Genomic DNA, 26,807 nt, shown 5'->3' with positions numbered 1-26,807 from the left:
TGTGTGTGTGTGTGTGTGTGTGTGTGTGTGTGTGTGTGTGTGTGTGTACATGTTTTGTGTGCATGTACGAATGAGCGAGAGGGAGAAAGTTGAACCTAGCTTGTAAGATTTAAACTGCGGAAAAAAAGAAAAAAAAAAGAAAAAAGGAGGAGAGGAGGAGTACGAAAGAACATGAAAGACGGTTGTAGAGAAATGAAAAGGAGAAACCGAGAAGATCGTGTAAATACCGCTGAAAGTAGATATGATGGAAGGAAGCAAGCGACTAAACCGCCTCGTCAACAAAACAACAAGCAATATTTAGTTCTTACCATCTCGTAATAATTAAACGATAAACTCCAACTCTGTACTGTATACGCGTGTAAGCGCTCGTAACGTATTTAAACGACTATAAATTAAATGTTAATTATCCTTACACTTCGTATATAGTAAAATTGTTACGCATTTATTATCATTACAATTATTGAATAGGTAATGCTCAATTAGCATTTGTTTCTTAAAATAAAGAATAAATATATGGCTGTTGGATATTTATATTGCACATGTCACTACCTATCATTCGCACCTGCCCCTTAACTGTAAGTCGGGAAGCTACGCGTTCGACCACGGGAGACAAAAGAAAACGGCAGAGTAGGACTGAGACCAGTCGCGTGATTTAATATTCAACTATCTTACAGGTATTCGAATGTCGAGTAGTGCGAACATTCGGCAATTTCTGGACTAGTTTAGAGTCGGTGTCATCGACAATTCGGCACGAACACCACAGCATCGTAGCTTTCGAATTCTTGGATCCCTTTCTTGGGGTATTGCAATTTTCCTTTATAACGACAACTTCGTACACAATTAATTACTCTTTGCTAATTGTTTTCATGTAATCCTTCGAACAAGGAACTATTTGAATTGAGCAATCTGTATTATCGTTATATACGTGATTATTTAGGCATACGGTATGAGCATTTAAAAACGAACAGCGTACTCGAAGGATCCAAATACGTACTATGACCATCGAGATGTACTCGGTCAGTGCACAAAACATTCGAACGGTATTCGAATACAGAAGAATTCGACGAGTCTCAGCCCTGATTCAGAAACATCTTTTCAACACTCGTGCGTACATTGCGCTCCCCATTCGATCGCTAGACGATCGAACGGGAATACGTATCCTTCGATCAGGAAGGAAGTCCAAGGATATGTTTCAACTCATAAGGCGAGGTATATCGTTTTCAACCTTTTATTGTAAATTGATCTACAATCAACATATCCTGGTTCATCGTCGTTTATAAATAGAAAAAAATTCTTACAGCAGCACTATTGCTCAATTATCATAGTGTGTGTATTGTTCGTGTACGCGTGTCTGCACATGTAACTCTGTTCGTTCATCACGCAAACATCGACGTTCGTTAAACATAACTTATTTATTTATTTATTTATTTATTTTTTGTTTCGTTTAAATCACTCGTTTCATCAGACCGAGTGCCTGTCCAATTTTCTTATTGTATAATTAAACGATTACACGTGGCTTCATCGTAGTCACAGAACGTACTCTGTTCACAGTATCGTCGGTTCGCATAAGTTCGTGTGCCACGGTCAAGGACGTAAACACGAAGCGAAACGGGCTTAGGGGGAAAAGCTACCTAACTTACGATTGTAACACCTCTTTAGCCACTTGCATCGGCATCCCCGTGCACACACGCCGAGGATAATATACATTCCTATATTAATTAGAAAAATAATACAGATTTTGCCTTATTAATGGAAACAATTAACTATACGTAATGTACCACATGATTCATGTGGGTATGGACATTCACGTGTGTTGTCACAGCTAACCAAGTCCCTGAAAACAATTTCAAGAAAAGTCTTTCATCTCCCCGAAATATTACACGTTCCATTGTTATATTTGAAACGACACTTATTCAAAGCACGCGGCCTCGAACAAACGCAAACGAAATGTGACGATGACGATACTAATGTCGGACATATCACGTATCCAAACGATACAACGTACAAAGACCGATAAAAAAAGAACCTGTCGGATGACCCGAACCATCGTATTTAGGAAAGATTAACGTTTTCGTTGTTATCAATTTCGTTCGAGCATGTTATTCCGATCGACCGTTGGAAACGGCGTTGAAACACTTTTGACAGTGACTGTAAACTCGCTACGGATGGATATGTATTAGTACGAAAATATATGCGAACGAGGTAACGAAAATAATACATTTCTTGTACGAATACTTGGACAGAATTAAAAACACAATAAATTGGAATTCTTCTCGCAACGTTTGGCCCTTGGCGGAAACGAAAGATTAAGAAGCCGGGGAACGTTGAACATTCGATAACATTCTGTTATCGCAAGATGGGTCGCGTGGACGAATGGAAACATAAATGAAAACATACTCTAGTTTCGAACGATAATCGACGAAGAATAATGAGCTTGTGAATTGTCCTACCTTAGAAAGGTACAGGACTGTCTGTTCCGCTTCCACTGTTGGTCCCGGCTTCCGTTTTCGTGGCAGCCAGTCTGTCGCCCCGTTTCGAACTCTTCGACAACGAGGCAACCTCCTTCAACAATGTGGAGATCTTCAATTGCATCGTCGATACCTTGTTCTCGTACTCCTTCTCCGTGGCCTTCATTTTGTTGCGCAGCTCCGTTTCCGACGTGAAGTTTTTCGCCTTCAATTCCGTTATCTGCGAACAGGGACGGTCACGAGGTGAATAAGATTGTCTATTATATAGCTTCAGTCAGTTTCCTAATCGTTATAGTTTGGTTGGTTCTTTTACTTCACAGTAATCTTTACAATATTTTCCAACGTTTCGTATTAACCAGTCAGCTGTGACATCCTCTTTTCAGAACGCGCACCTATGTATGTCGTAAGTATCAAGCTACGTATACTCGTCAAACGCAGACTAAGTCACGCAGTTGAAATATTGGACAGTAAAGACTATATATTAGTTCTCTTAACATACTCTTAAATAACCAATGGTAAATAAATTTTACGCATGATGAGTACAGTCGTCAATCACAGCTAACTGGTGAATTTTATTATCTACCTAACCCCAATTCAGTGGTGTTCCACGGAACGACGAAGCTACCTGTCTATCCTTAGCAAGTAACTGCCCGTCCTTGATCGTGATTTGTTTTTGAAGGTGGGCTATTTTTTCTTTGAGTTGCGTGACCGCGACCACATGGTCCGAACTGTTCGGATCATGAGGATCGTGGGCACCGACCATCCTCGCCACTTTCACCGGAGTAGGGCCATTCGTCTCCGCGATTTCCGGTTGGGGCGGTAGTTTCGTAACGTCCACTCTGTGCGGTCTTTTATTGTGACCTTTCAATCTGAAACAGAACGAGTCACATGAGCGCGAGACACGCGCGGGAACCTCGCGCAATAAACGTTACCCGGTCATCTTATATCGAAGAGACACTGAAATAATGATGAATAGAATTAAGACTACTGAGCACAAAGTTACCTTGTGGTATTACGTATTTGTATAATTACTTTTGTTCTTTGTGTTTCGCCGCCCGTTGCTGTGCCAGTTTCAAGTGTGCCCTTCTGTCCGCGTCCGACTGTTTCGTTTTCGCCAACGCTCGTTTGTAAGACAGGGTACACAGCCAACATAACAATTTTCCATCGACCTTCAACAGAAACATTAATCACTTGGTTAACATTGCGCATAAACAGTACGAGAAGAATGGCGAATTATCGACTAGAATTCCAATCTTAGTATAGTTTATAGAAGGTACTGTAATGGTCATTATTATGTAGGATATCACCTTTTTATCTTCGTCCTGTCTGTCAAAGGCACACTTCTGTTTGCATTGTTCGCAAGTGACTGGTGGTCCATACCGTTTCTCGGAATTTGTACAACGTTGACACTTACTGCCGATAAACGCAGCTATGGTATTGCAATACTCGCAGGCCGACGGTTTACCGTAAGACTTCACATTCTGCTCACACTTTTTACATATCGTACTCGTGTTACCCTTTCTGTAAGATGGAAAGCAGAATTATTTGGCGTCGATGCAGCGATAAGATCGTAACGAATATAAAGCAGTATCAGTGGGGTGCTTACATCGTTTGCTGGAATTCTGACCTACAATACGTACATTTCACCACAGGGAATGCACCTCTGCACTCCTAAATATGCAACACAATGTAGTGAAAGTTTGTGAAGAAACAAAAACGTACAATTATAGAAATTTATGGTGTACACGTTAACCCTTTGACTGCTCCATTCTCTAACCAAAGCACGAAACAAGAAATTGCTACTCCATGCAATCGATATACAACATACACAGTCAGAAGGTTAACATTTAACCAAGTCCAATGTCCATACACTACTCGTGCTATGTCATAAAACACACAAGAGTGTAAAAGAGTATTCGTTTCAATCGAAGGACTGTGTTTCGTGAGTAAACTAAAACTTCAAAACGGAAACCTTTGGAACGATATTTATGTCACACTTTCGGAACCAGCATGCACAATCAATGAATAAAACGTTCGACCATGAAAGAAAGGTGGGTTCGCGTGTGATAAATTTTATAACCAACCATCGATATCTTTTTCAAACTTTTCGTCGTGGCAACGCGAAACACGCATTTAAATTGAAAGTTCTATTATTAGCCCCCTGTCTCGTGAACGCGAAAAGCGACGCTTGAAAGGTGTCGGAAAAATTGAGAAAAAGCACAGAAAACGCGAGAAAACGATACCTTGCACAACTGCTGTCCCGGGGAAAGCTCCTCGAACGGATGCCTCGAAAAGCATCTGGAACACGCGAAGAGTGCCTGCACGTTGTTCGCGCTCATCGTCGTGCGTCGATTCGTGTTTGGCCTCGGTGCTCCGAAAAAACCGTACGTCACCGACGACAAAACCTGACTCGTAAACGCAACGACGGGCTCGGGAAACGACGTTACGGTTTTCGCTGGCTTCTCGCAGAACAAAAATAAACGTAAAATTCGACTGCGACAGCACTCGCGCTTACGGATTCTTACATGTTTGAAGATGTTTTCCGCGTACGACGCGATTGTTTTCCGTACATAACCGCGTCACTTCGCTCGTTCGTGTTCGTATGCACCGGTTGTTGATTTCAGACGGCCATCTGTGACTTCTCGCGAGAGAAACGTTTTCACCAGATACGCGTCGGCGACCAGATGTCGCCATTGTTCGACATGCGAGCGAACCAATCGCTGCTCCTTGCAACGAGAGAAACGAACGGGGATTGGTCGATTCGTTCTCGCGAACATGGTCTCGGGGTTATTCGTAGAATTTGTCCTCTTTGACCTTTCTTCGTTGGTAACGGCCAATCGGTGAACTTCACTTCGCAGAATCAAATGAGCGCGTGCTATTGTACACGCGTCTTGCATTCTTGTAGGTTCTTAAACACGCTTTAGATATAAACCATATAAACATAACCTAAAACTACGTCCGCTACCTCGATCAACCTCAACGTGACTTGTTGCGACGTAAACATATTTCATGTATTCAAAGCTGTTTTATAAGAGACCAATTAAGATAGAAAGCTTGTAAAATGCGTGCCACGAAGCAAATGCGACGACGCCAGAAGGAGAAGAAAAGGGCTCTGTACGTTCGTTTACCACACGTGATACGAAAGGAAGAGGACGTAGCGAAATTATTTACGGGTGACTTCAAAGTGGAGCTCACTCGACAGTCCAGCAGACACTGCTATGTGATATTTGCCAACGACGAGGAAAAAATGAAAAATTTGAAAGCCTCGAAGAACGTACTGATAAATGGGAAACGTGTATTAATCGCGCCTGCCGTTACGAAAATACAAAAACCCACGCATAAAGTGGTCCAGAAAAAAATTGTTATTCCTGAAGTGAAGGAAAATTTACGAGTTACGAGGACGTAAGTACTTGTTGCTTTATCGTTATTACAATTACTTAATCTCCATATTCACAGAGAATGAAATTCTTTTTGACAGATTGTTCGTGTCAAATATCGAATGTGGAACGAGAATTCAAGAGTTGAGAGAAGCTATTCCAGGATGTGTTACGATTAAAATGTTGAAACCATATTCAGGAAACCTTAGGTACATGTAAATAATTATGTATCGATGTTTGGATATATTTATAAAAACAGGATTCATAAAACCCATCAATTTTCAGGGGTGCAATGGTTAAATTGGAGAGCCCACAAATGGCAGCTGAATATTTGTCACAGATACGAGAATGGCCAGTAGTACGCAACCGTAAATTAAAGTTGAAACCTGATACCAGAATTAGACATAGAAAGCCCAAGTCAGGTCCCCTTAAAATTTATGACAGCGAACCAGAAGATAAAGAAGACTCTAGTGAAATAAAAAAAGACGAAACTGTAGATTATATTGCAATTTAATGTAAACTAAATTGTATCATTGTATTAAAATTATTTTTGCATGTATTAACCTTCATTATTTAGTTGGTATCTGTTATATATAGTGCACAGTGTTATTTTACTAACAGAACCAAGTTATAGCTCTAAGCGATGAAAAATATAGTAATAAAAACACATTTCATATAATTTATTGATTTTCATTGCTTTATGATTCATCATTTAAAAAAAAGCACAATCAATTAAGATACAGTTTATGTGGTGTAACATTTTTAATATATATTCGTCGGCATAATGTTACAAAACATGCAATATATACTTACACTGTAACAGAAAAAAATGGTTATTTACGTCTGATGTAATGACTTGGAAAAGATGACCTCATTCCTTGATTGTACTTCCTTTGCGCATTAGAAAAAGTGATAAGATTTTGCAAAAAAGATAACTGGTTTATTGGGTCATTAAATGCAGTCCATTAGATTGTAACAATATGTAATCATAACATTAAGCGGAAGAAAAACCGTTCGTCGATGTATGCAATTATATGCTGAAAAAACGTTGATTCGCGGAAAATGTGTGATAATAATATAATAGACGCTTAGAAAAACAATCATTAGATCAACGATCAAGGTGAAGCTCTTTAATTGTATATGTCGCTAGATAACATTTGTCGCGAAAACAGTTCGAACCAGTTCTTTGAGCGAGCAATATTGTGCAGCAAGCGTTCTCATGGAATAAGCTCCTTCAAAGAGCGAGGAAATATTAAATTTCACCGACGAAGCAAAAGTGTCGTCGAATTCCTCTCGAGTGGCACGCGTTCTTGCGTAAATCACAAGGAGCTACCGTCAAAGTATGTTACCGATTTAATGATGTTCATTCGTCGGTTTGGTTGAATATTCAACGGAGAATTTGATTAAAAAAGAAAAGAGTCAATGCTGTGATTAAAGAAGAGCATTATAAGAAGATCGTGGTTCGAAAGAGTGAACAATTCTTTTATCGTTATACCGTTCGAGGGATAAGTGATAAGAGCGTAATCCTGGGTGAGTTACTCATTATACTCCCACACAACACTCCCACTTCGTTTAACTATAGTATCTCTAAACATAAAAATTAACATTACTTGTGACGTCTTAATTTATAAAACCCCATTTAGAAAACACATGCAATATGGTCACGCTCGCCTTTCTCGATATCGTGTAAGCTTTGCGGTGAATTAAGCTCCTTAATAGAGTATTGATTTGCAATAAAAAAGAATAGGTGCTTTTAATAAATTTAATCGGAGCGGGAGAAACGGCTCGCGAGCTTTATCGGTCGACCGCTAGGTAGCGGGATAACCTTGATGGCCAGTTTTGTTTAGATTTCTGAAGTGGAGTTACGGTGCTTTAATCACACACACATACACACACGTGCACGCGCGCGCACACACAAATCTAAGTCACAAGCATTTCTCGAGCTACGGATTTGACAATAATTTTCGAATTAAGCTGGAAACAGCGTTTGAACAAAACATCTGTTGACAGTTGCAAAATATGAACACAAACTAGTGTATAGTATTCCTAGTTTGTGTATATATATATATACATATAAGATATAAATGAGAATAACGTTTCAAAGAGAATGAGCTTAGAAAATTTTATTTCTAATTTACATCACGATATATAAAAATATGTAGCATCTGAATAGCACTACTAGGAGACTAATACAGAAAATTCTTGGAGTAGTCCCCAGCTGTAGCTATAAACACGATCCTACTCCTACAACGGTATCTGTAGACACAACGTACGCACAGACACACACGCACACCGAGTGAACATCTCTGGACTACTCTGGAGACCTCCGCGTGAAGGAACCAATAAGCGATTTGCCAGTCTAATCGTTCCAACGTCATTGCATAACTCGCGTTGCTTTTTAAACCAATTATTTAATGCGCTGCGTGCAATGATTTTGCACTTGGAGGCGTTTACCGATCGATGTCACGCGTGTGTGGTGACGCCGACCGAAAATGCCTACGGGCGCAATAACGCCGGCGAGTTCTGCGAATTGGATGTACGTCAGAACTAACCTAAAGAAAAAAAGCCTACATCGTTGCGCGGTTCTAACGAGGAAAACACATTTGTCCTAAATAAGTATGAACCATAGTTCGACACGTCGTTTCATCGAACCTCGGCATCGATATGTTCGACGTTGTCGCTATCTTTCCGCGACGTCCGTGATAATTCACGTATAGGTTAACCATCGATAGGCGTCCATCGACCGTTTACAATCTGTCACTTCGGCTCGACATTTTGTAAATGGTAATACAATTGTATAAATTGAAATGTAAATGTGAAGTTACTACGGATGTAGCACTCGTATTGCCATGTATTTTATAATGATCGGACCTCCCGAAACGTTCCTGTGGCTAGCGAATAAGGAATCATTCGTATTCGAAGGTAACTAAACTCGCATTTCATTTATCTGGTTCTTTTATCGGTAGTCTTTTTATAGATAGGTAACGTAAATATTATTTTAATGAATACTAGCGATACCGAGTGACCTAGGTAGTTTCTAAATGACTGATGTACAGAGTTATCGTCTAACTGTGCTAAATATAAAAATATTAGCAATCTATAGTTGCTGTAGTATGTATTATTATTAATATTTGTTATGTGCTTTTTTTGTTTTATTCCAGCAAACTTTAGGAATGAAGTGAATTCCATTTTAGAATAATTTTCCATTTATACACGTATATATGCAAAATTGAACAAACGCGAACTTCATTTTCATGCATTTATGATTAAATGCATATGTTCTAAGCGTGAGAAATAATGTGTAGGTTTAATGTATATTTGTGTATAACCTGATTGCATTAAAAATGCAAGCCAAGAAACGCTATTTATTATTATTTGTAACGTGCGCGTTTCTTGGTTACTGTTACTTCGGCGGTTACCGATTAAAAAGTGAAAAGTGGCCAGGCAGATCTCAGTTGCCTTACGAGCGATTGCCTTCATATTTAAGTCTAAATGAAGAGTTCTACGACAAGGATTTAAGAACATCAAATGGAAACTCTCTTATGTCTCAACGTACAAAACAATGCCGTATGGAGACTTGTTTCGACTTTACCAGATGCAAGCAAGGTTTCACGGTATATGTATACCCAGTCGAGGATGTGATAAGTCCGCTATACCAAAAAATATTAAACGTTATTACGGAATCAAGATATTATACTTCGGACCCGACTCGAGCATGTATATTTGTATTAGCTTTGGATACATTGGACAGAGATCCATTGTCTACAGAATTTGTGCACAACCTTCCTGCGAAATTGCTGCGATTACCGTACTGGAACAATGGAAGAAATCATTTAATATTTAATTTGTATTCTGGAACATGGCCTGATTACGCGGAGGAGGCCCTAACCTTCGATTTAGGATACGCGATGCTTGCGAAAGCTAGCATGTCCATCTTCAGGCATAGACCAAATTTTGATATCTCTATACCATTATTTGGAAAGCAACATTCGGAACGCGGTGGAGAACCAGGTCAAGCTTTAGAAAATAACTTTCCTAATAATAAAAAATACGTCGCAGCTTTCAAGGGTAAAAGATACGTCCATGGCATTGGTTCGGAGACTAGAAACGCTCTCTATCATTTACATAACGGCAAAGACTTGGTGTTCGTCACGACTTGTCGTCACGGCAAAGCATGGAGAGAATTACAAGATGAACACTGTCAACAGGATAATCAGGAATATGATACGTTAGTATGAATATTTGGAAAATAATCTTTTTAATCGTGTGGCAAAACTGACTATTCAATTTGATATTTCAGATACGATTATGAAATTTTATTGATGAATGCTACCTTTTGTCTCGTACCACGAGGAAGAAGACTCGGTAGTTTTCGTTTTTTAGAAGCTTTAAGAGCTGGGTGTATTCCAGTTATCTTAAGCAATGGCTGGGCACTTCCTTTTCACGAACGTATCGATTGGACACAAGCCGTTATATTTTCTGACGAAAGACTGTTACTTCAAGTAAATGAAACCAGTTTATATTTTGCTATATAAAAACTAAAAAATTCGAGATATAATCAATTTTGTATTTTTCAGATACCAGATATAGTACGATCTGTGTCCAATGTACAGATACTTAAATTACGGCAGCAGACACAATTCCTTTGGGAACGATACTTCTCTTCTATAGAAAAAATCGTATTTACAGTATTCGAGGTAATTGCTTAAAATTATAATCGAGAGATCCGTGTCAACATTTTCTAAGTTTTGACTGAACTTTTTAGAATATTCGCGAGCGTTTACCATGGGAAGGTACTAGAGAAAAACTTGTTTGGAATACTAGTCCTGGAGCGTTAACTATATTACCGCAATTCGCCGATAGTCAGCAAGAACTTCCATTTTCGAAGAGTAATCCGGGTAATACCTTCACTGCCATAATCTACTCGCAGTTAGGATCTACTGCCGTTCTTTATCGTCTGCTTAAAAGTGTCGCAAAAAGTAAATACATAGATAGGGTGAGTGTGCTAAAACCTTATCATCCTTTTTTTCTGTCTCGTTACCACGAATAGAAAATACACGACGGCTTTACGTTTCAGATTATTCTAATGTGGAACTCGGATATTCCGCTACCAAGAAGGCCACGTTGGCAAGGGATCAAAGCATCGATACACATCGTTACGGTCGATGGTATATCCCAACGTTTCTCTCCTCACCCGTTAATCAAAACTAGTGCCATATTATCGCTAGACGAAGATGCCACACTCAATACCGACGAGATTGATTTCGCCTTTACCGTTTGGCGATCGTTTCCTGATCGAATAGTTGGCTACCCAGCAAGATCGCATTATTGGGACGATTCTAAAGTAAGCAGGGTCGAAATATTTCGAATACAGCTTTCTTTCTTTCAACGTTGCTCGTGTTATTTATAAATTTCTCGAATTTTTAAAGCGTTCGTGGGGCTACACAAGCAAATGGACAAATGATTATAGTATAATTCTAACTGGTGCCGCCTTCTATCATCGTTATTATAATACGTTGTACACCGAATTACTGAGTTCGACCCTTCATAAGACTGTTGAACAGTCGCAGAATTGCGAAGACATACTTATGAATTTTTTAGTAAGTCACGTCACTCGAAGACCACCCATCAAAGTGACACAAAGGAAATTGTATAAAGATACTACTGTGGCTGGAATCAGGTATGCATTACGTACCTTTAGTCGAACCACTGCGCAGGTATACTTCTTGAACCATCTTTGCCGCCCATCTCCATTCCCTCCATTCCTACACGAATGATTTTCCATGTTCACTTCGGTACACAATTGTTTCTAGTAGCTTCTACTTTCACGTTCGAACTCGGCGCGCGCGAAATCGCATGGAACCCCGTTAAGCAAACATTATTTCTCAATCGCGATCATATTTCTCACATTTTCCGTTACTTTCACTTTAATTTTCCGTTACAGTTTAATGTTAATGGCCGACTAATATCGAAGTTTCTAGCAATTCGTTAAAATTCGGATCGTTATTTCGATAATCGAACTTCCAATTTATCGTTTAGTACTAGAAGTCTCCGCCAGTAGTCGGCGCTGGTTGATGCTCATTTCTCGCTCAAATTTGTTTCCCGCTCAAACATGGCGTTTCGTGATGTACGAATTCGAGCTGTGCTTCGGTCCTTTTGGCTAGTGATGGCATTTATCGACGCTTTTTAAGTTTATTGTACGTAGTTTTGTACCGTGGTTCTCGTTGTGGCCCGTGTCCATCGTTTCGTGAAGTAGACGACAACAGACAAGTAGGTTAGAACAAAATATCACGTAAAATATGTATCTTCTTCAATTCCATAGAGAAGAATGTTTCTGTCGAACGATTTACAGAATCTTAAACAAAGATTTTAGCCAATTAGCACATTTTAGCCAATGCGTCGAGGATACTGTAGGTTAGAAATAAAACCAGCAAAAAATAATTCGTTAATAGTTTATATATTCGCAACTTGCGCAACTAATGCCATTTTATCCTTTCGTTTCCTCGTTTTATCGACTTCGATCACCCCGAATTACCTGCCATCTTACAAACGAGGAGTCGAAATAGTAAATGACGTAAGTGCCAAAACCATTGCAAGTTACTTTTCCTCTGATAAAGGATGTGAGTTTCCTTTAACGAAATCCACATAAATATACGATTTTTATGCACTTACGTTACTTACTATTCCGAAACCGGTGCGCAAGGAGCCAGAGCCAAACTCCGAGTTGACTTCAGCGGTAGTTGCGGAAAAAGTAGGAAACTCCGGGACAAGGACAGAGAGGACGATACAAAAATTGCAGGAGAGACGAGGACAGGGCGATGAGGCTAGCATGATTTTTTTCAAAGATATTGCTTCTTTGCTTCAATATCCTGGAAAAAATCATGCTAGCCTAATCGCCCTGTCCTCGTCTCTCCTGAAATTTTTGTATCGCTCTCTCTGTCTTTGTCCCGAAGTTTCCTACTTTTTCCGCAACTGTCGCTGAAGTCAACTCGGAGTTTGGCTCTGGCTCCTGCGCACCCTTAATCGTAATACCTGCGCAGAGGAGAATTAATTTCGCGACCCTCGCGGTCGATCGTTTAACCTTATTGTTCGACCCAACAAATTTTCAGATCGCCTTGGAACGATCCAGACCATTTCATACAACGGCAAACGTGCATGAATACGTTCGTAGCCGTTTTCGGTTACATGCCGTTATTGCGATCCAACATGAGGCTCGACCCTGTTCTGTTCAAAGACTCTGTAAGCAACTTGCGCAAGAAGTATAGGCAAATTGAATTAGTTAGTAATTAGAATTATACAGGATATTTTATCAGTTACGCAGTTATCTACCCTTGAGACGAGCATCCTATATAGCCTCGGAACATTTCGAAACGATAGTGGTGTAAATTGCTGTTACGGCCGCGTGCGCGCACACGCGCGGCTAATTCCAACCTATAGGGAACATTGTGAGTTTGCCAATTACCATGTGCAACTATCGCAATCCTGCGATCACGCCACCAGCTCGTTGGTGGATGAAGATTAACCTTCGTTCGCAAGGAACGGCGATACTTTGCGCTTTTATGTATTCGCGAATGAATTTTGTACAAACTAATTAGGGTTATCCTATATCGTTTAAATACGAATCGGGCCACGACGCGCATCTTGGCATATGCGATCGCCGTTATATATTGATGTACATACGAATCGTTTCATAGTTATTAATAAAACGAGCAAAATAATAAAAAAAAAAAAGGAAAAAATAAGGAAAACATTATTCGACGAGTTCTTCGACTTTTAATGCCGGCCTTTGATGCTACGCAAGTTACTGTAATCGTAGTCAATTGATCGCTCGACAAAAAGAAAATTGAATTATTACCAAACGCTTACTTTCTATCCTTCGTTGTCACTGGGGCTGGCACCATCTATCAAAGTCCGTTATCATTAGACTGCGGATCTTTATGCAAAATAAAATCTTCGCGATCGTTCCTACAAAAATTGAACCTAAATAGGAATTTATTTTATTTTCCAAACGTTATAACATGAACTTTATTATCAATATTTTCTATACTCTTGCATATTGTTTCCATTTTGTAGTTTCTTGCACATTCAAATTTCCTATATATGCATAAAGATTCGCAGTCTAGTTATCATTTGGAAAAAATGATGATGTTACGCAACGTTTCTATTTTGACAAGGAGAACCTGATGTGTCTGTGTCTTTCAGTTTTATCAGTTTTAAACAGCTTCTTTTTTGCAGGCATTATATTTCCAGCTCTAGGAAAAAGTATTTTAAGGGGAAGAAGAAGCATTTCGCTGGTTTTGCAATGGTGTGAAATGTATAATACAATTTCTACCATCGGATCCATATTGTGTTCACACGTCAATACAACAATACTGAAGAGATTTGAATAGTCATGCATAAATACTCACACAATCACAGTATTCGAATACTCACGCATAGCAATAATAAGCAACTCGAACAGTGCCAGCCCCTAGTCGTTTACAAACATCTTTGCGCAAACCTCAGAGATGAACATTATCCATGTGAAAACGAAAGCTCGAAATCCTGAACTGTCCGAGAGCTTTCGTGAATCGTCTGTTTATTTTTGCATCTACACATTTTTAATTACACTCCGTCAATCGACTAGTTTAAAGGATCATTGATTAGCGTAAGGCACGGTCATCGACGTGTACTATTTTTTTCGCGTAAATTGTTAAGCAGTCAACGTTCTTTCGACGAACGCGACCCTTGCGCGATGGGAATATACACACGGTTTCTCAACGCGCAAAAGTTTGTAGTTTCGCTGCGCGCGCTCGTAGCGCAGATTATTCGTAAGTTGTAATCATGTACGTAGAAGGTATTCCAAGGTTTTTTACGTACGTCTATGTATAAGAGCGCGTATGTTAAATTTCTGTTCCATTTAGCGAACACCTGTACAGCAGCTTCTATATCGATTCCGTGTACATTTCGTCGGTTCCGTTTGCATTTTAACGAGCTCTCGGGAGACTTTTAAGAGGAAGTAAGAAATTACTTGTGACAATATCGCAAGTACGTCTAGTCGTTCACGTTCGTTTACATTGGTACGCACCGAAGGAAAAGCAAACAATATTCGCATTAAAGGTGAAACCTCCTACTCCCCCCTCTACCGCCCCTCGATGCCGTGTATTTGTGTTTCCACGACGTACGCAAAAGATATAATGTGTACATATATGTATATGTATATGTGATACGTTTATAATTATCATGTGATATATTCGTAATCATCGGAGAACAGGATTCAAAAGGATTTTGTAATTCCACGCAATGGCATTTTTCTGTCGCGATAAAAACACACACACATACACACACACACATACGTTGTGCGTTATATATAATATATATGTTAACGAGAAATGTTATATTTTTTATCGTATCGCTGATTTCGCTACACGAAGGGTAAGCAGGAACGAAGAATCGTTCTTTTTCCAAGAAATGTTCTTTCTTTATTCGATAGGTATTATAATATCGTAGAATTATTTTTTCACTTTACGATAATTGGTATTACTCGCTTCTTTTTTCCTGCGAACTCTTCGGGCCCTTTGAATGTAATTACGTACGGGACTGTGCAAAAACGATCGCTTTTGCTCCGAACAAAAGGTACTCGCGATAGTGTTGCGTTTGTTACGGTACCAAAAATGACAAAAAAAAAATAATAATAATAATAATAATAATAACATTATTTTTAATTCTAACAGAAGGGTATTTTAACATTGACGTAGACAGTTGGACATTACTTAGCGAATCGATGGTTTTTCATTAATCGGATGCAGAACGTCGATGTAATCTTGTTGCGTCAGAATAACATGTATTTGAACAAATATGAATGATTTTATATGGCCAAGAGAATAAAGTTTTTATACAAACCCACGATCCACCTTCTCGTCGGTAGTCTTTTAACGAAGTGTCTTTTAACATAGTCTCTATCGAGCGATAAATAAAGTCGAAAGAAATTAACGAAAGATATCAAAGACCTTGGGACGTCCTTGGCGCTTCTATTCTCTAGAAACCGAAAAGGCGTCACCCGCGTTACGTCCCCGCCGGGTAATCAAACCACTTCTGCCTCGAACATTCTTTTCTACCCTTGAAAATAAACGAGTTACCAGGCTACCTGTCTTGAACGCCCCACCCTGTATTTTTATACTTTCGTTTTTAGATTGTGCGACTCCGAGACAGACTCTGAACAAAGGCGGATCGTTTCGACATATCAATTACTCTACACGCGCAAATGTAGATCGCTTTCGAGAATTCACGAGCCCGGTTCGAATTTAAACAAATTTCCAAAAATATGGTATTCATTGCGAGTCTTTAAAAAAGTTGTAAATTAGTGAATTTCGTAGATTTGTAATAAGTAATCGAGCGGATTTTTAATTTCCGATTTTTATAAATTTCTGAACGAACTTGAAAGTCTAAGTTCATTTTATAATCGTAAGAAATATGCACATCTGTAGATTCCACTCGTGAGAATTCATAAGTCCTTACCGATTGTAAACCAATTTCCAAAAATACGATATTTATTGCGAGTCTTTAAAAAAGTTGTAAATTAGCGAATTTCGTAGATTCGTAACAAATACTCGAGCAGATTTTTAATTTTCCATTTTTATACATTTCTGGACGAAGTTTAAAATTTAAGTGCATTTTATAATCGCAATAAATGTGAACATTTTCGTATTACACGCGCGAGAGTTCATAAGTCTTTATCGATTGTAAACGAATTTCTAAAAATATGGCATTCATGCGAGTCTTTAAAAAATTTGTAAATTAGTGAATTTCGTAGATTTGTAATAAGTACTCGAGCAGATTTTTGATTTCCGATTTTTATAAATTTCTGGGCGAACTTGAGAGTCTGAGCGCATTTTAAAATCGTAAGAAACGTGCACATCTGTGTATGAAACGCGTACTCGAGTGTTCCCCGCAGCATTAGAATTATTATCGACTACTTACATGATCCTGGTTCTGTTACTAACCCTTCGTATTTCGTTTCAGAGGAGAAAGAGCAACTTTTCACCCGTCCGCTGGTCACGTAAGCCGAGAATGGTTTCAGGGTTACCGATACGAGACGCGGGGAAAAAATCTGTTCGAAGGAAGGCGGATTTCGTCGTGGAAGGCAATTGGGATCGGTACCACCACCACCGTAGACGCTCGGTGAACCACCACCATGGGGCCCTGGTCGCGCCACCACCACCGAGCGCTACCAGCCACCACTACCACCGACCCCCAGCCAGAACCACCCCCACCATCATCGTCGAATCGGTTCTGGAGATCGCGGGCTAGCGAGAATGGTGGTGGCCACGCGGTACGCCGAGCAACGCTCCCCTTCTTCTTTGTTGCTGGTTTGCTAGAAAGGTGACTATGCCAAGAAGACAGGAGGTATTGAGCACGCCTTGCGTATATCCAGTCACCTTTCTCTCTTCGTGACCGTAGCATATGTTTTGCGACGTCGATGGAGCTCTCGCGGCTTTGATCGTCGCCCAACATCGAAGCCTTCGCTGCCCTGCTTCTCTTCTCGCCTGGCTTTCCTGCACCCCCTGCTGGATTTCCAACGAATTCACCAGCGTGCCAACAACCCCGCAGCCAGTTGCTGTCCATGCTCGGTAGAAACGCGATCCACGAAGGAACGAAAGGAAATCGTCGTAGCGAGGATCACGCGTACGCGTCCGTAGTCAGCTCGATCGCGCGACCAGGCCCTCGCACGGTTTCAGTTGTTTACCATCGCGATTTCACTCGCATGTGCGCGTATACTGCGACGTTCGACTAGCCACCCCGAAGGAGATTTTTCAACGTACCGTCCACGCGTGAATCGTTTCGCGGACCGAACAGGATCCACACAGGGAGACGAAGATGATCGTCGCGAGCAGCGTGGTGCTCCTGCTGGCCGCCGCCTCCACAGTGGGTGAGTGACCAATTTGACAGATTTCTTGTTACCTTTCATCGATGACAAATCGGTAGCGGAATCCACAGTCGGTCCTGTCACTATTCGTACACTCTATGTCTATCTAAGAAATTTGCCTAAATGAAATGATAGGTTTGATTTTTTTCTTTCCAACTAAATTTTTCATTATAAATATGTATATGAGTTTACGCATGTATATACTTCTGATGAAAAATTTATTTAATATTAAGCCTATTATTTAATTTACGCAAATTTCTTGAACAGATATCGAAGCTGCGAATACTTATGAGACTGACTGTATGTTCCCATGGGATTTTAATTTAATTAGAAAATCCCATTGTGAGAGTTTGCGTGGTCTTCGGTACTGAGGAAATGTTTACCGTTGAACTATTCGACATATTTTTTTTTTTTTTTTTTGAGCTTTGTTTGGTGAGAAATTGTTAACACGTAGCGTGCCATTCCAAGTATTGTATTTGTTTTAATTAGACATGTTCCGAGACCTTGGCAAGAATAAGGAGATTTACGATGATTATCTTTTGTTGTTTGTTTACTAAACATTTTCTCACTATTGAGGACCCCATCATTAGACAAAATGGAATAAAAGTCTAATAAAGACGAGTTAAATGCTCGATTAGAATGAGCGAATAAAATGGAAAGATTGAATCATGACGGCAGAAATTTATTTTAATTTTAGCTGTAGCACGTCATCAATTGTATAACCTGTGACATTCTTGCCATCTTTTTTTCCATCGCGTATGACGCGAAACAAAGATAATTTATTCGACGTTTCTCCTCTCGTCTACGTAATCTTCGAAAAGAATAGTAACGAAGTAAATTTTGTTTTAATCTACCGAGCAACGTTACAAAAATAATATTGTTGTTTTTATTTCGTTCCTAAGTACGTATTTGTACATAAAACAGATCTCTTCGTTTTATTCTTTAAATATTCACTCGATAAAACATGCGTTTTTAGTTTAGTTGGAAGTAGACGTTCATACAATAAAATCGACGTTAATATTTTTGTAACGTTGACAAATGAAACACATATGTTCGTCGACTATAAAGAGGATTAACTCGTTGGCTAGCCTCGTTTTGCGCGGTTGTCTTTTGAATCGCTCTCGAAGGTCGAAAAGGAAAACCGATCGCAGCGGTGAACGGCGGCTACTATTTAAATATCGCAAATAGTTCACGTTACGTATCGTTTCGGTATTATTTCGACCGAAATGGCGATAAATTTTTCAAAAGGTCAGCCAAAAACTTTCGGGATCGAAATCTGGTTGCTTTAGCGAATCGATTATTTATTTTCACGTGTATTATTATTTATTACAAATCAGTCGAAGACGCTATTGCTCCCCCATGAAGTTCCCAATCTTCGTATATTATAAATTTAACAGAAAATAATTTTCGGAATTTTCTGTTATCACTCAAAGTATCGATTGTCAAAGAATTAAAGCAGAAAATTAATTTCCACGTCTAGTATTTCATGTTCGTTCACTTTCGAAACAATTTAATCGCGAATGCTCAAAGAGCCGAATTTCTCAAATGTAGCATTGTGTCGATTCGATGGGAATTATGTAAAGAGGCCGTTGTAAACGGTGCTTTTGCCAGTGAACTCCGGTGGAATCGACTTGTCGACTGCGGCGGCTCGCCGATTCGCGTTAGCCGCGAAAATGTCAGTTTACGTAACGCGTCGGGTCGCCGGATAACTGGTACACGCGGAAACGAAGCAGCTCGGCTTTGGTCCCCGAGGGTGTGCCCCAAGGGTGCACGGGAACCTCTTTTTTTCCCGTACCCGCGGCCCCAAATACGGCTACACGCTCTAAAACGCTTCCACGAATGAACAGATTGGCTTATTTCGCGTGGACAGCTTTCGGTGAAAAGTCGCTGCTCGTTAGCGGCTCTTATCGAGAGGCGTCGAGAATTCTTGATATCGCTTTGAATATCTTTTTAAGGGAGTTTCCGCGTGCCTCGTCCTCCTTTCCTTTCAAGTCAAAAAGTAGCCAATACTTGTGATTTTTTTTTGAGACTAATAAACGAAAGGTCGACCTGAAACTTTTTGAGATAATTGGTACATTTGTGGAGATACTACATGAATTTTTGTGGGTCAGTTACTTTGGTTGAAAATGAGTTAATAAATAATATGTTTGTAAGGGGATTTCTTATCGTTTTCTTTCAAGTCAAAAAGGAGGCAACATTTGAGATTTTTTTTGAGACCAATAAGCGAGAGGTCGACCTGAAACTTTTTGAGATAATTGGTACATTTGTGGAGAGACTACATGAATTTTTGTGGGTTAGTTACTTTGGTAGAAAGTGAGTTAATAAATAATGTGTTTGGAAGGGGATTTCCTCGTTTTCTTTCAAGTCAAAAAGGAGGCAATATTTGAGATTTTTTTTTAAACTAATAAACGAGAGGTCGACCTGAAACTTTTTGAGAACATTGGTACATCTGTGAGGGTGCTACATGAATTTTGGTGTATTAATTGCTTTGGTAGAAAATGAGTTATTAAATACTATGTTAGTGCAGGGCTTTCTTCGTGAATCACTCTCAAGTTAAAAATGGGCATTTCTTCCAGAATTTTTCGCGGTAAAACTACAACCGCTATCAGTTTGAAAATTTAATATGATATCGTGGAGCTCGTCTTGTACACTTTGAAATTTGTTAGTCCCCCCCCCCGTGTCGATCCACTAAGTTTCGACAGTCATTAGGGTCGTTCCCGTGAAGTTTCGGGCTCGCACGTTTCAAGTATTACGCAGCGGCTACTTCAATTTCGTTTCGCGGCTGTTAATTTTCGTCGATTCACCGAAACGCCTCGAGTTTGCGGCCACAGTTTCGCAAAGTCGTTCCGTGAAAACCACCGTGTTTCCAGGATTGCGAGAAATTCCTCTCGATCATCGAAACTGGGACTCGGAGTTGCCCAAATAATTTTAATAGTCTTCCTTTTCTTCTTTCGAGCAGAGAAACCGAAATAAATTTCATTTTAGAAAGCAGAACGGCATAACAGTGCCATTTATTTAATTCTAAAAATATTATTCTTGCTCTACAGAATTTTTTTTATTACTCTGCAAATAAAGAAATATTCCTTGAAAGCAAAATCTACGTAAAACGAAACCTCGAAGAAAGCTTGTCTCGAGCATATGGAAGGAGAATTAGATTTTCAAGTGAAACGGGCAAGTCCAATCATCGATCTCCGTAGTAAAAAACTCGTTGCAAGACTTATATACCGAAACCGATCGTGCAGCGATCGTATCGGTCCGAGCATACGATTTACGGAATCGAATCGACGGAGATGGCGGTGATCCGGACAAAGGGAAATGTTAACAGCATTGTAGTACAATTCGGTAACGCTGTCGATGGATCTGTGTCGACCAGCGGTGGAAACGATCCTTTTTTACGAAATTGATCGCCGTAGGTGCACCTTAGACTCGGGCAATCTGTTTCCATCGGTTGAAAAAGGTTTACGATACTCGAGGATAGAATTTCTTCAACACGATTAGATTTATTTCACTAGTCTTCGGATACTTACAAATAGACTGCGTATGTTTATGCAAATTCATATTTTCATGGGTAGAGAAAAAGGATTTAAGCTTAAATAAAATTTGTCTAACATTCCAAATGGTGTAATATACAGTAGGTGTAGAATGTATTCGTACACCGATCAATTTCCCAAAAAACTTTTGTGTGAAATTGTAGTTTCTTAACTTCCTTTTTTATAATCAATGATATTTTACATATTCTCGGAAGTCTCTAAGATGGATATAGTCCAAACAACATTTACTAGTTAATATAATTTGTGAAATTAACAAAAAAAATGCGAAAAGTGGGTGAAAGTATAGAAGCAATAAGTATTTGTACGATTCTTATGTCGAACCATTTACAGCAGAGTTTGTAACGTAAACACATTAGTTTATTGCTCCGTGAAAATTAGAAAACATGAAATTTCCAGGAAAGTACTTTTAAACAGTTGTGCGAATACTTATTGCTTCAATATTTCTATCGATTAATTGTTTTTTTCTTGTTAATTTCGCAACTTACATAAATAGCTATTTTTTTGTAATCTATCTATTCTAGAGATTTCGTAGAACATGTAGAATGTCATTGTTTATAAAAAATAAGTTAATAAAATACAATTTTACACAGTTTTTTTGGAAATTGATCGGTGTACGAATACTTTCTACACCCACTGTATGTATCATTGTTGATATTTTATAATATGCTTTTATGGTAATTTTCATAGATACAGAAAAAGAATTTAAGCCTAAATAAAACTTTGTCCATCTAAAGAATGTATCATGTACATTATTTTATACACTTTTGCATTTACGGACATTTTCATAGATTTTCCCATATTTTCACGTCCCATAAATGCATACAAATTCGCAGTCTACTCGTGGATGATTTCTGTAGAAAGTTAAGAGATTCCTGGAGCACGTGCCTGTGCATACATCCTTCGCTCGTGTCATTGAAACGAATCGATGATGATCGTTTGCGCGCAATTTACTAGATTCAATAGACGTTCTATCCTTTGAATCGACAGGTAACGGATGTACAGATTCGCGGAATCCGACCTTCGATGGTGGTTCCGATATTTTCTCCCCTCGTAGAAACGCACAACCAACGAAGACGTTATCCGTGTAAACAGCTGAGCGGGGCCACGTGCCTGCGCAACTGCTATTCAAATTTATTCGATCCCCGTCGCCTCTGTTATCCTCCCGGCATAAATCGCAAATATGCTTGACATACAAATACGTTGTCTCACTTTGGCGTTGTGTATTTTTCAATTCGAGAAGGTCGTCGTAAATAACGGTATTTTGATACGAAGCAAAGGTACACATGGACGATACTACGCGTATCAATTTCGAAATTTAATGCTCCTCTTCGATTACGAAATATACAACGCATACGGTATTTGAAATTAAACCTAACACAGTCGGTCAAATTACCGTTTTCAACCTTTATGTAGTTTCTTGAATACGATATATTAGGTTGTCCCGAAAGTTTCTTTCGCGAGTTCCGTTCAAATTTTTTTATGTGATCGTGTTTATATAAATAGACAATCTAATTTCGTAGATACTCATGTTGTAACAGTAATGGAGCAAAATGAATCGTGCACAATTCCGTAATGTAACATAAAACATAAAGTATTGTGCATGTATTACTTATTAATCAAGCGAAAGAAACTTTTCGGACAACCTAATATAAATTTTATAGAGCTGTTTCATGTATTATTCGATTCAGTAACAAATTAAATATTTCTGAATCGAATTGGAAAAGGTGGATTTAACTAGTCGAGGTAAAAACAGGCACACAGTGAGTGTAGAATGTTATAATGTATTCGTACACCGATCAATTTCCCAACAAACTTTTGTGTGAAATTGTGGTTTTCTTAACTTCCTTTTTTTATAATCAATGATATTTTACATATTCTCGGAAATCTCTGAGATAGATATAATTCAAAATAAAAATAAGTTAATAAATCACAATTTTACAAAGTTTTTTTGGGAAATTGATCAGTTTACCAATACCTTCTACGCCCACTGTAAATTATATAGAGCTGTTCCGCGTATTATTCGATTCAGTAACAAATTAAATATTTCTGAATCGAATTGGAAAAGGTGGATTTAACAGGTATTAGGTTGTCGAAAAAGTTTCTTTCGTTTTATTAATAATTAATTCGTACTCAATATTTTATGTTTCATGTTACATTACAAAATTGTGTACAATTCATTTCGCTTCATTACTGTTACAGCATCGATGTCTAAGAAATTAGATTGTCTATTTATATAAACACTGCCACAGGAAATAATTGAATGCAACTCACGAAAGAAATTTTTAGGACAACCTAATAGAAACAGGCATAAATAAAATGTCGATAGGCTTATCGTTAAAGTCGTATCAGTTATCATATGGGTGAACATACGTGGAAATAAAATTCTTAAATTCAACTCGACATAGGAAAAATATACAACGAACTTTTATTCCATTGGCTGAATTCGTCCCATTCGCACGTCTCCGGTTGAAAATCCTAGAAGCGCGTTCGCTCGGACGTCGAGCGCGTAGGCGCCATGTTTCGCGGTATCGTCCACCGCTATCTGGTAATTTACTGTCAGGAGGCAATTTACGCCCAGTAATTTATCCACCGCCCAATCCAAGCCTGGGCGTCAAGGACTCGGCTCGGAAATATTATCGAGATTATGTTTGGGTGGCGGCAGGGCGCGGCTACGGGGAAATCTCTTCAAACCGGTACCATTTTTCTCCAAAGGACCATGAATCGCCTCGCCGTTCCCTTGGTTTTCCGTTATCGTTCAGGACACGCCGTTGAAACAGCTAGTACTTTGCCCAGTCTTTCTGTTTAGTACATTTGAATAAGCTTTTTAGTAATCCTGTAGGGATTTTTCACGACAGCGCAAGAAAATTTTTGCCAAACGAACATTTTATTTATTCCTGTTTCTACCTCGACTAGTTAAATCCACCTTTTCCAATTCAATTCAGAAATATTTAATTTGTTAGAGAATCGAGTAATACACAAACCAGCTCTATACAATTTATATATCGTATTTAAGAAACTACATAAAGTTTGAAAACGGTCATTTGACTGGCTGTGGTAGGGTTAGTTTCAAATATCGTATCCGTTGTATATAATATAATTGAAGAGGAGCGTTAAATTTTTAAATTGATACGCGTAGTATTATCAGAAAAATATGGACAAGCTAGAAACCTGTAGAATTTATCTTAATAAGCCTGTGGATGTTTACATAAATTCATATTCATGGATCGAAGCATGTTTTGTTTTCAAAACGTTGTAACGTGTATTTTACCTTTCGTGTTGTTATATTTTTAGATGTTGGAAATATTAAGACAAATTTCTTTAATAGACCTTTGTCTGATTTGAATGACAGGTTTGATGTTTGCAAATACTCGTTATAAATAAACATGTACATGTGTGAAGTTTACTCGTGTTCGTATTTATAATGAAACATTAATTTGGAAACATCTAACCTATAATGTAATAGTGACAAATTTTTTTAATAGACACAGAGGGTACGAATACATACGAGATTGATTGTAAACCTCCCTTTCGCAAGCATTTCCGAAGAATCTGCTAGGGAATAACTCGAATAAGACCGAGGCTCATGAATATATGCATCCGCATAACCGTACATGGATTCTTTCGCCGCCTCGCGATCAGGAAGCGCGTTCCTCGAATATTGTTATCCCGCGCTGCTCGCGTGGTCGAGTAAACGATAAAAAAGAAATTCTAATGGAGTGGACAACTCGCGAGATTCCATTCTCTTCGGGAGCGAGCCTGCCGCTCGTGCGTTTCATAAAAATTCGTATCACTTTCGGGTGACGGGGTTCCAAGTAAAAGAGAAATCAGCTCGTTAATCGTTCCAATTATCGGGGATAAAAGTTGTTTCGCGTTCCAGCGCAGCGGGAGCTGGAGGACAGGTCATTTTCATCGAACAACTTATCTGAATTATATTCCCATCTCGAGGGATAAATTTTATAATTTTTAATTTCTCACAAGAAAAATTTGTAATGATCTGTCTCACTATATATATATATTTTTTTTTATTCTAAAAGGTATTGCGATCGTAATTAATGACAATTTTTATATAAAAGCAACTACAGACATACGTATCGTATCCCTCGAGACGTTAACGAGCTCTTTACGAACGGGAGTCCTGCAATTCAACGGAACTTTTACTTTCAAGTAAAACTTTCAAACTTCCCAGAAATTGAAATTTTGTACAGATTCGCTATGAACAGCAACGCGTTAAATTTATCTCCACCATGAGCGGAGGGGTTAAGAGGGCGGATTACAGGCGTTCCTGTAACCAAGCCGACGATATTTTACCCGTCGACGGTCCGATGGTTAAATTATGTTCGTGCCGCGCACTAAAACCGATACCTCGGCTGTGCTGCCACTCCGGCATCCGAGGAATACGATACACGTCGCACCGCACACGTTCCTCGACTATTATCCTTCCCCTGGGATTCCTATGCGCATCCGCGGCTGCACTTACACCTCGCGATTAACCCTTTCGCCGTCGAGCCTTTTTCTTATTACGCGGGCTATGAAAAGGGACAGGCATTTTACATTCAGGGAATAAGGGGTCATTATATTCAGTGATAACTGTTCCTGCGGTCAAAGAAAGGAACAGTTTCAAAAGTTTGTTGGAAAAAAAAAGGAAAAAAGATGCGTGGTTAGAAGTAGCGAAAGAAGTAGTAGAGAAACGCAGTGCAAGGCGGACAGTAGCAGAATGGGTAGTGTAGCCGGATTCTTCATGGTTGGGATAGGATCGGCTAAGGAGTATGGAGAAAACCTTTCGGCTTAAAATAAGGAAAAATGATAAAAATAGGAGTCGATAATGAGAAAAAATGAAAACAAAAAGAGAGAGACGCAGTGGAGTGTAAACTAGGGGTGTGCGAGATCCCGGTCGGGACGGGAATTCCTCCCGGGATCGGGATGAAATCCCGAGAATTTCAAAATCCCGAATACCTCCGGGATTCCCGTGAATTTCCAGGATCCCGAAACCATTGGGGATACCTGACAATTTCGAGATCCCGTAAATGTTCGGGATTCCTGGAAATTTCGAAATCCCGTACATTCGGATTGTTGAAATTTTCAAGAACAACAACACTTTCGAAAGTCCCAGATATTATCCTGTATCCCGTACATTGTTGGGAATCCCGGATTTTTGCGAGATCTCGTGTATTCTCGGGAATCTCGAATCAACTCGGGATCCCGAATATTCTCAGAAATCCCGGATATTTTCGGGAATCCCGGACATTTTCAGGAATCCCGGACATTTTACGGGAATCCCGCACACCCCTAGTGTAAAATAATGGCGCCACTAGTTCGCGTGCTCGCCGCCCCCTGAACCAGCTCTCATCTATAACCTGAACAAAAAGCGATTGGCAAAGGCTAAATCTATTTACACAGACCTATCTACCGCCCCGAGAAGAACTTGCAAAACACCACGCATAAGAAGACTAATATGTAAAATTAGTATCGTAGAATCCAGAGGCATTACTCAGGATACCATGCAGTT

At 39.2% G+C, this 26,807-nt stretch overlaps 4 protein-coding genes across 11 annotated transcripts in view; 3 read left to right on the top strand and 1 right to left on the bottom strand.

Annotated features, from left to right (window-relative positions):
• LOC128895638 (protein FAM76A) overlaps window positions 1-5,125 on the bottom strand; it is an 8,474-nt gene extending 3,349 nt beyond the window's left edge. Inside the window, exons 1-8 of one of the 4 annotated variants that reach the window (XM_054158394.1) lie at window positions 4,994-5,125; window positions 4,712-4,927; window positions 4,075-4,139; window positions 3,776-3,989; window positions 3,501-3,637; window positions 3,094-3,337; window positions 2,451-2,688; window positions 1,215-1,834 (exon numbers count right to left, since the gene is read on the bottom strand). In XM_054158394.1, the coding sequence (XP_054014369.1) occupies window positions 2,452-2,688; window positions 3,094-3,337; window positions 3,501-3,637; window positions 3,776-3,989; window positions 4,075-4,139; window positions 4,712-4,807 (993 nt within the window). In that variant the 5' untranslated portion in view covers window positions 4,808-4,927; window positions 4,994-5,125 and the 3' untranslated portion in view covers window positions 1,215-1,834; window position 2,451. Of the gene's footprint in view, window positions 1-1,214; window positions 1,835-2,450; window positions 2,689-3,093; window positions 3,338-3,500; window positions 3,638-3,775; window positions 3,990-4,074; window positions 4,140-4,711 lie in introns of those variants that run through there. The other 3 variants (XM_054158396.1, XM_054158398.1, XM_054158397.1) reach the window with 3 other exon arrangements.
• A 246-nt stretch (window positions 5,126-5,371) lies between these two features.
• On the top strand, window positions 5,372-6,404 carry LOC128895639 (uncharacterized). Its single transcript, XM_054158399.1, has 3 exons — window positions 5,372-5,870; window positions 5,947-6,054; window positions 6,131-6,404. Exons 1-3 carry the CDS (start codon window positions 5,530-5,532, stop codon window positions 6,357-6,359), a joined length of 678 nt encoding a protein of 225 aa, XP_054014374.1. The 5' UTR covers window positions 5,372-5,529; the 3' UTR covers window positions 6,360-6,404.
• Window positions 6,405-6,556: 152 nt separating this feature from the next.
• On the top strand, window positions 6,557-16,750 carry LOC128895632 (exostosin-1). 4 transcript variants are annotated; one of them, XM_054158382.1, is made up of 10 exons: window positions 6,557-7,375; window positions 8,667-8,767; window positions 9,007-10,073; window positions 10,146-10,347; window positions 10,423-10,542; window positions 10,611-10,841; window positions 10,923-11,189; window positions 11,275-11,525; window positions 12,955-13,084; window positions 13,159-16,750. In XM_054158382.1, the coding sequence occupies exons 3-10, from the start codon at window positions 9,190-9,192 to the stop codon at window positions 13,228-13,230; spliced, it is 2,157 nt and encodes a 718-aa protein (XP_054014357.1). In that variant the 5' UTR covers window positions 6,557-7,375; window positions 8,667-8,767; window positions 9,007-9,189; the 3' UTR covers window positions 13,231-16,750. The 4 variants fall into 4 exon arrangements, with proteins under 4 accessions (XP_054014357.1, XP_054014358.1, XP_054014355.1 ...); XM_054158383.1 differs by lacking the exon at window positions 8,667-8,767; XM_054158380.1 differs by having other exon boundaries at window positions 6,557-8,767.
• The window catches only part of LOC128895631 (uncharacterized), a 93,616-nt gene continuing 78,345 nt past the window's right edge, over window positions 11,537-26,807 (top strand). For both annotated transcript variants that reach the window (XM_054158378.1, XM_054158379.1), the window contains exons 1-3: window positions 11,537-12,119; window positions 16,847-17,206; window positions 17,285-17,753. In XM_054158378.1, coding sequence (XP_054014353.1) covers window positions 17,702-17,753 — 52 coding nt within the window. In that variant the 5' untranslated portion in view covers window positions 11,537-12,119; window positions 16,847-17,206; window positions 17,285-17,701. The remainder of the gene's footprint in view (window positions 12,120-16,846; window positions 17,207-17,284; window positions 17,754-26,807) is intronic.

Source organism: Hylaeus anthracinus, unplaced genomic scaffold (assembly GCF_026225885.1).
Source record: "Hylaeus anthracinus isolate JK02 unplaced genomic scaffold, UHH_iyHylAnth1.0_haploid 5, whole genome shotgun sequence".
NCBI classification, from domain to species: Eukaryota; Metazoa; Arthropoda; class Insecta; order Hymenoptera; family Colletidae; genus Hylaeus; species Hylaeus anthracinus.
This window is presented reverse-complemented; position numbering and strand designations above follow the sequence as displayed.

Coding starts and splice junctions, on each gene's coding strand:
- LOC128895639 (XM_054158399.1), top strand. CDS start 5,530: ATGCGTGCCACGAAGCAAATGCGACGACGCCAGAAGGAGAAGAAAAGG. Junction 5,871..5,946: donor AATTTACGAGTTACGAGGAC/GTAAGTACTTGT, acceptor TCTTTTTGACAG/ATTGTTCGTGTCAAATATCG. Junction 6,055..6,130: donor CCATATTCAGGAAACCTTAG/GTACATGTAAAT, acceptor ATCAATTTTCAG/GGGTGCAATGGTTAAATTGG.
- LOC128895632 (XM_054158383.1), top strand. CDS start 9,190: ATGCAAGCCAAGAAACGCTATTTATTATTATTTGTAACGTGCGCGTTT. Junction 10,348..10,422: donor ACGAAAGACTGTTACTTCAA/GTAAATGAAACC, acceptor TGTATTTTTCAG/ATACCAGATATAGTACGATC. Junction 13,085..13,158: donor CTGTTCTGTTCAAAGACTCT/GTAAGCAACTTG, acceptor ATATTTTATCAG/TTACGCAGTTATCTACCCTT.